Source organism: Scardinius erythrophthalmus, assembly GCF_964197995.2.
Source record: "Scardinius erythrophthalmus genome assembly, chromosome: 20".
Classification (NCBI taxonomy): domain Eukaryota; kingdom Metazoa; phylum Chordata; class Actinopteri; order Cypriniformes; family Leuciscidae; genus Scardinius; species Scardinius erythrophthalmus.
This window is the reverse complement of record NC_138240.1, coordinates 37340701-37349861: the sequence shown is the minus strand read 5'-3', so window position 1 is coordinate 37349861 and position 9161 is coordinate 37340701. Positions and strand designations below refer to the sequence as shown.

The 9161-nt window shown below is 43.1% G+C and overlaps 1 protein-coding gene across 3 annotated transcripts in view; it reads right to left on the bottom strand.

Moving 5' to 3' along the window:
- Positions 1-6568: 6568 nt before the first annotated feature.
- The window catches only part of mib2 (MIB E3 ubiquitin protein ligase 2), a 100302-nt gene continuing 97709 nt past the window's right edge, over positions 6569-9161 (bottom strand). For all 3 annotated transcript variants that reach the window (XM_081348144.1, XM_081348143.1, XM_081348145.1), the window contains one exon: positions 6569-8575. In XM_081348144.1, the coding sequence (XP_081204270.1) occupies positions 8334-8575 (242 nt within the window). In that variant the 3' untranslated portion in view covers positions 6569-8333. The remainder of the gene's footprint in view (positions 8576-9161) is intronic.

Here is a 9161-nt window from a genome sequence, read left to right as displayed (position 1 = left end):
GGAAACACACAACACAGCTGACACAGGTAAATACGCAACACAGCTGACACAGGGAAACACACAACACAGCCGACACAGGGAAACACACAACACAGCCGACACAGGGAAACACACAACACAGCTGACACAGGGAAACACACAACACAGCTGACACAGGGAAACACGCAACACAGCTGCCACAGGGAAACACACGACACAGCCGACACAGGGAAACACACGACACAGCTGACACAGGGAAACACACAACACAGCTGACACAGGGAAACACACAACACAGCCGACACAGGGAAACACGCAACACAGCTGACACAGGGAAACACACGACACAGCTGACACAGGGAAACACACGACACAGCCGACACAGGGAAACACACGACACAGCTGACACAGGGAAACACACAACACATCTGACACAGGGAAACACACGACACAGCTGACACAGGGAAACACACAAAACAGCTGACACAGGGAAACACACAACACAGCTGACACAGGTAAACACACAACACAGCTGACACAGGGAAACACAACACAGCTGACACAGGTAAACACACGACACAGCTGACACAGGGAAACACACAACACAGCTGACACAGGGAAACACACAAAACAGCTGACACAGGTAAATACACGTGCTAGAAGAGTTTTTGTTTTGTTTGTTTCTGGTCCCGCTTCGGATGCCACGATGCCATCAAGCGGTATCTCTGGTCGTTATGGGCAACAACTCAACCTGTAAGAAATGGAAAGGACATAAGTACTCGTTCATTCAACTTTCGACTTATAACCCATGTTGAAACGTCTCTTGCAAAACCTACAATCAAATCTGAGATTTCTCAACGGCAGTCGGATGAAAGAGACACATTTAGCCGTCTAGCGCCATAGACTCCCATTCATTCTGCACTCATGGGCGATCGCCCCCAGTGGAGCTCTGGTGGAACTACAACCAACATTCGGTACAATAGGACTTAATAGGGAGTGGCCAGGCTCTGCGTAGACGGGCTCTGCTTCTACTTTGATGTCATTCACCGATCGGTCTGAGCAGCGCCGGTTCAAGTCGAACAAGCCTAGTGTGGCTGACTCTGTGACAACAAGGTAGTTTGTGACGTCAGAAACACCAGCGATTTCAAAGCGTGTTTTTGAGACTGTCTTTGGTTCACTGCAGTTTTAAGGAGAGAATATTCAGCAATGGTGTCGACTTATGAATGTACACATGCTTTGTCTTAAAGCAGATTAAAAACACCACATAGACAAATAAACAACATTAAAAGCTGTATTTTCACCACAGGGGGACTTTAAAATATGTCAGGGCCATTTTCTCTGCTTTTCTCCAAGCTTTTCAATGCTGAAACGAGAATTCATTCTCAACTTTATTCATCAGTGAGATCCGTAGACCCCGCCACTACAGCTCCCAAAAAATGAAACCATAAATATATGCTTATAAAACAGTTCAATATTTACTTCAAAATATTTTATACAGAGTAAAACTTGAAAAAAAGGTGACAAAAACAAAGAAAATAAATATAGGAAATGGACAGTAAGGCCAACATCGGAACTCCACATACTGAACTGTATAAACATTTTGTAACATTTTATTATTTTTGCTTAAATAATCTGACATACACTTTCCTTAAACTTAAACCATTTCTGTCGTTCATTATCATGTTTTTATCCTTACCTGCTGACAACTCACATACGTTTTGTTCTTTTGAATCACATGTAGTATTATGTACAACACAAACAATATCATTACAAATGGACAGTTCTAGATGAATTCTAGATCGTCAATATTCTACACGGACGTCATTCTGAGAGTCAATTCTGAACTTGCTTTCTGGATTCTAAAATTTACCTTCACAATAAGTTTTGATTTTAATAAATCCATGTGAAGTACAACATGCCATTTTCATCAGGATACTTTGTATATTATAATATCTAACATAAACAGTAATAATTTACGCAGTCACTTCGCAGTAATATTGAACAGAAGTGATGTTGTATAAGGTGAGCTGTTAGCAGATAAGCTTCATAAAACTAGACTGTCCTTCTATTCTAAAAGCCGAGGCTGACTTCCACTGTCATCTTAATCGAAAAAGCAAAAGAACTACACAAAATTTCAATTTAAACAAATTATAAAATACAACTATAAGTTAAATAAAAACATCACAAAGGCTTGATCCGGACATGATGCTCCTCCGCACACGCTGACTCATTTTGGCACTAATTTCGCCATAGTATTTCTCAGGATCTGGCGTACAGCGAGACATTCAGATTTACGTGTTAGCGTTGGCTGTCCCAAAAGCAGGACCTATTAAAAAAAAAAGCCCGCCACAGAATGACGTATACATTAAAATATAATAAATGCACACAGTAAGCCCTTCTGGAACAGAAACACACAACAGACATGAGACTCTATGAGGGGATGAACTGATGCTTGAGTGCTTACAGGTCGAATTCATGGTGGAAATATTTCAACTAACAATGGTAAAATACACACCCAGCTGCCATTCAGTTCTTACATCATAATAGCAGGTGAAATACAATAACTGTTACAGAAACAGTTCACTCAGAAATGACAGTTCATGTTTGCTCACCCTCATGCCTAAAAACAGCTATTTCCATGCAACGATAGAGATTCCATTCCACTTTACAAAGCTTCAAAAATGTGTGTGTGTTGCTTATGGAAGATCGTTTCTTTTTCAGTCGGTCTCGTTTGACATACGTGATTAGGATCACGCCAGGGAGCCTATCATCTTCGAGTCAGAACGAGCCAATGCACATTGGCGTACGAGATTTGCATCTCCGCCTCGCAGCGAGAGTATAAATAGCAAGAGAATGCAAGCACCATTTGTCTTTCGTTTCGGAGCCGAACAGATAACTGTATGCCTCTGAAGAGTGTTGAAACTAGAGCTGCACGATTAATCGCAATTAACATGAAATCGCATTTAAACCGATTTGGTTTATTGCGATTATAAAATCACAAAGGCTGCGATTATTTTTTTGATGCGCAGGCTCAGTAGTAATCGCTGCTCCTTCTGAAAGCACTGCGAGTTTCAGTCGCTTATAACGTGAATTTGAAAAAGCAACACACGCCAAACATCTTTCCAAACATGAGAAGCATTTATGAACCTCTTGTCCAACAAAAGACAACATTTAAAAAAATCAATCAAAGCATTTCGATCTTTTGTTTATTCAGCTACAGCGATAGTATGATGCCCAAAGGGATTTCCTGGAATGATGTGTGTTTCTACTTCTACTTCTGCGGCGGGGCATGGTGTGTGTGTGTGTGTGTGAGAGAGACGCCCTCTGGTGTTCAGATGGACTATTTACTACTGAGCTCAGAGCCGTACTTCACTGACAAGCTGCACATAAAACAATCGCAGTCTTTGCCAAATCGCGTGCGGTTTCATTCCGATTAATCGTGCAGCCCTGGTTGAAACAGAGTTCAACGAGTGTGTGTGTGTGTGTGTGTCGACTGTTCTTTGGGAAGAAGCCTCTCCTCCAGTTTCGGTGTGACAGCGAGAGAATAGCGGTGGTCGCGAGCTACTTTTTCATTTTCACAGCATTGTGTTGGTTGGTTAGAGAGCGCCTTTACCGAGGTTACCGTTTTTCTAAACAGTGAATGAGTGCTTCATGGCTGCACCATCCCCTGTCAGTGTTTCGGCACTGAGAGAGATAATTAATGAGAGAGCAAACACGGGTGTGTCTTTTTCAAGATGTCATATCACCGGTGTGTTTCTGGATGCGGTCGTTCCCTGGCACAGGCTGACGCTCACGAACATTGCATCGTGTGTCTGGGCATTCATTGCGGGAACATGACGATCTCTGTGCTATGGTCGAGACTCCTATACCTCAAATGAGGAGGAGTCCCCCTTACCCTAACCCTATGCCTCGATCTAGTGCCTCTTTAGCCAACCCCAAAAGAGGGCGAGTTCGACGACTAGCCAAGGTGATCTGAGGATCACAGTGAGTGCTTCCCTGCCCGGTACCCAATCCCTGTGGGCCCCTCACTCCTCTCACACACTGCAAGCCGTGGAGCTTCCGGTGAATCTCCTCTCATAACCAGCCAGTCGTTTCATTCGGGGCTCCCCCTGCTGACCAGATGTCTATCGCAGAATCGGAGGGTGAGCTTGAGTCTGGAGATGAAGACTCCTTCAGGGAGAGTTGCGTTGCTCGAGGCTGATTCAGAATTGATGGCTATGCTTTCCCAGGCCGCTGAGAGTGTGGGGCTCGACTGGACCCCTCCACCGTGTCCCGAACCCTCGAGGCCGGATAATTGGAAATCTCGGGACGGACCGTGCTGGTCCTCAGCACACAGCCCCAGTGCCTTTCTTTCCAGAAGTACCTTTTCCTTCCCAAAACAGAGCTCCCCCTCACTACCCTTGACGGTAGTTCGGCCCAAGGGTACGTGAATAATCCTCCGGTTGAGTAGTCGGTCGTGATGCAAATGTATCCGGCGACTGCTTCCTCCTGGAAGGGTGATCCGTGTCTCCCATCATAGGCTTGTAAGATCTCATCCGCTCTCACAGGCAAGGCTTACAGAGCCAGTGGACAGGCTGCCTCCTCCCAGCATGCCATGGTGTTGCTGCAGGTCCATCAGGCCAAAGCACTCATAGACATGCACGAGTGTAGCCCTGACCGAGAGTTCATGGCTGAGCTCTGTACGGCAACTGGCTTCGCCCTCCGAGCGACGAAGGTTGCCGCATGTTCATTCGGTCGGGCGATGTCCACTCTTGTGGTCCAGGAACAGCATCTCTGGCTGAACCAGACTCTTCATTCTACGGGCCGGAGTTCCCCTAGACCACAGGTGTCAAACTCAGTTCCTGGAGGGCCACAGCCCTACACAGTTTTGTTCCAACCCTGCTTCAACACACACACACCTGCATATTTCAAATAAGCCTGAAGGACTTGATTAGCTGATCAGGTGTGTTTAATTAGGGTTGAAGCTAAACTCTGCAGGGCTGTGGCCCTCCAGGAACTGAGTTTGACACCCCTGCCCCTAGACCAAGTGTCTAGGCATGCTGTGGTCACCATGCAGTGTTGCACAACTATTTACACAAATATATCCTTCTCAGTATGAGTTATGAAGGAAGACTACTGTGCAAGAAGAGTACTGAAGGGAAAATGTGTTGTGATCAAAATAGTGCACGCGGGAGCACATGCTCAAAACAGTTTTGTATAAATTATATATATAATGATAAAATAAAAATATATATTATATTATATATATTAAATTGCGCATATGCTTTCTCTCTCGCATGCTCTTTGGCCCACTGAATAGTGGATGCCATCGACTTGGTGTACCAATCCCAAGACGCACCATAGGTTTTATAGCCTTCTTGTCCAGCCAGTATCCCCCAGTGTGCTCGCTTACGTGCGACATTTCTGCTCCGGGTGAGTTCCCCGTTAGCCGAACCCTGTTGAGTTCCTCCACACCCCTCGGCATGCCTAACACTAGCATGCATTGGTGGAACCTGTGCTAGGCTGGGTCCCATGTTGTGATCCCTACGGCGATCCCATATGTGTATTCTTCCACGGTATGGCTCCCTGCGGTGAGCCTGTGTCTTTCCCTTGGCAGAGCCCGGGAAACAAATGGTGCTTGCATTCGCTTCCTATTTATACTCGCACTGCGAGGCGGAGCGCGAGATGCAAATCTTGCATTCTTGCAATCTTTCTGTTGCGCTTGAAGATGATAGGCTCCCTGGCGTGATCCCAATACGTCGGTATGTCTACGGACGTTTCCGTTCTGCCACGGAATAAAAATTAAAAGAATAAAAAATAAAAAACAAAACTGGAAATTGCAACTTTTTATCTCACAATTCTGACTTTATAAATTCAAATTACGAAGTATAAACTCACTTTTCTCGCAACTGCGAAATCTATGTCTCGCAATTATTACTTAGTTTTTTTCTCTGAAATGTGATACAAACTCGCAATTGCGATTTCTAAAGTCCGAATTACGAGATATAAAATTTGCAATTCTGACTTTTCTCGCAATTGGGAGTTAAAATTGTTATAATTATAATAAGTTATACAATTGCGAGAAAGTCAGAATTGCGAGATATACAGATGTGGTTTGCGAGAAAAGTCTGAATTGTATGGAAGCTTTATTTATTCTGTGGCGTAAACAAGCTTCCATACAATTGAGAGATTATATCTTGCAAATTGGAAATTGCGAGTTTCTCACATTTCAGAGAAAAAAGTAATAAATCGCGAGATAAAATGTCACAATTACCTTTATTATTTCTGTATTCCTGGTGGAAACAAGCTTCCATAGTTTCTCACACATGACCTTGGATTACTTGGGAGTAAAAGCATGGACTATTTTTGATTTTATGGTTCTTTTTTGAAGCTCGACTGACATCAGAGCTACAGTGTATGACGACTCTTTAAAAAAAACAAAAAACAATCTAGCCTACTTTGTATTGCATGGAAAAACAAAAGATGTGAGGGTGAGGAAATAATGACAGCAGTGATGAACGTTCTCTTTAAATCCTAGGAGTTTCCAATTCACTGTGATGCTCAAAACAAGTGATTTCAATCCCAGAACACATTTAGGCAAAGCATTACAGTGGGAGATCTGGTTTATGAGGCTAATAAATACTTCATATAATGTCATGCAATGCCAGTGGATAAGGCCGAACGTTTGTAAAGTTTACAGAGGGAGGCGTCTTGCACTCTGAGTCGAACGGACTTGCATGAACCTGAGAAAATGAAACAACTGCTAGTATTGTGAAGCATTCAGCACCTCTGCTGACACAGTTTAATCTACTTTTATCGGCCTTGAACGCCTTTTCAGTCACACAGACACAGAGCCATAATCACACACGGGTAGAAATTACAGGTCGTCTGTACTTATAACACTACAAATGTCCTCTGTGACACAACATATGATGTAGATAATATGCTCACCAGCATGCAGTATGTATATCTTTGCTCGAGTAAATCCTAGATCGGGTACGGTACAGGCATCTGTACAACACGGCTCTCCGACACAACGGCACAAACACGGCGTTCTCAGGGACTGATGAGTGCTGGATCAGATCTGGCCATATTTCACCCCAGAATCACATGTTTCAAGGAGAATTATATTCATTGTAAATGCAATAATGTTCCGGTAACACTTTACAATAAAGTTAATTAGTTAACTACCTAAGTTAGCATGAACTAAGAATAAACAATACTTCTTCAGCATTTATTAATCTTAGTTCATATTAATTTCAACATTTACTAATACATTATTAAAATCAAAGGTTGTATTAGTTAACATTAGTTAATGCACTGTGAACTAACATGAACAAACAATGAACAGTTGTATTTGTATTAACTAACATTAACTAATACAGTAACAAATGTATTGCTCATTGTTAATTCATGTTGCTTAACGCACTAACTAATGTTAACTAATGAACCTTTTATTGTAAAGTGTTACCAATGTTTCATTTAGATGATAGCATGTATGCATAAACACTTAAAGTAATGCGAATCGATGATGAAAACGTCACAAAAAATAAAATAAGGCGAAATATCTTTAATATTCTTTCTTCGGATTTTAGAGTAAAATATGGCCCAGGTATTGCGTGTCAGCTCACAGAACGTTGCATGCTGGGTATGTGGAGAATATCAGGTGATCTCCCATGAGCCAGTGAACTTCTCTTCACTCCATAATACTGTAGTTAGAGATGTTTAGCCAGTCGGAGCAGCAGACGTCCTCATGCTACTCGGAAACACAAGGTCCGAATTCTCCAGAATGGAATTTCACACGACCATGGATGATTTTCAGTCGCATCCTAAATGATGGCGTATATCGCAACTACGAATTTATATCTCACAATTATTACTTTTTTCTTAGAAATGTGAGATACAAACTCGCAATTGCGATTTATAAAGTCCGAATTGTGAGATATAAAATTTGCAATTCTGACTTTTCCCGCAATTGGGAGTTAAAATTGTCATAATTATAATCAGTTATACAATTCCCAATTGCGAGAAAAGTCAGGATTGCGAGTTTGTTTCTCATTTTTCGGAGAAAAAAGTAATAATTGCGAGATATAAATTTGCGGTTGCGAGAAAAGTCAGAATTGTATGGAAGCCTGTTTCCGCCACAGGATAAAAAAGGTAACTTTGTATCTCGCAATTCTGACTTTATATCTCGCTTCACTCTTCGCTCCATAATACTGTAGTTACAGATGTTTAGCCAGTCGGAGCAGCAGACGTCCTCATGCTACTCGGAAACACAAGGTCCAAATCCTCCAGAATGGATTCTCACGCATCCATGGCTGATTCTGAATCGACTCCTCGGGGACAGATGAAGCTCAGGTCAGACGAAGCCCGGGTCAGACGAAGAGCTGAATGCGCTCGCGGATGGTCTGCCGGCAGATGGGGCAGGTCTTGAGCGCGGCGCTGCAGTCGATGCAGGAGGCGTGCCCGCACTGGAACACCAGCTTGATGTGGTTGTCGATGCAGATGGGGCAGGTGATGCGCTCCTCCATCTGCCGGTACCGAGACTGAAGCTGCTCCAGCAGGTTGTGTTGCTCTGAGTTCTCCGAGCTCGGGCTGCACTCCACCTCCGTCTGGTCTGAGAGAGGGAAGAGGGAAGAGCAGGAGTTAGTCAGGAAAGAGATAAAACACACCTGTTTCCTTGCAGGACGTAAAAGAGAACATAATCTAGAGTCTTTAAATACTGCTACTGTAAAGCTATTTCCCTAAAGCCCCCCTGTGGTGAGAATCCAGCTTTTAAATGTTGTTTATGGGTACGTTTACAGGGTTTTTCCTGGGTCAAAATTGGTCTTCGGTGGTGGCTGACCGACATGGTCATCCGCACACAGCAAAGAGTACCCTAGTACCCACATGATCCGCAAGCCCAATATTGACAATAAATGTTACATTTATGAATTTTCCTCGTTGTTAATATTTGGTTGTTCATTCTTTTTATTTAATTTTTTTTGGGGGCCATCATTTTCTTCCAGACTGTGGCTGAGAATTATTCAATTTTAAACCTCTTCCAAATTATATATAGACTATGCAATTATCAGACACAGATATTACCTGTCACTCTCACTGTCATCCTTTCTTGCCCTCTTTGCAAAAAAAGCTGTGATTTTTATAGTCTGGACATTCCTTCTACACCAGGCGCACGAGTGCTCTCGCTCTAAGTGTGCCTA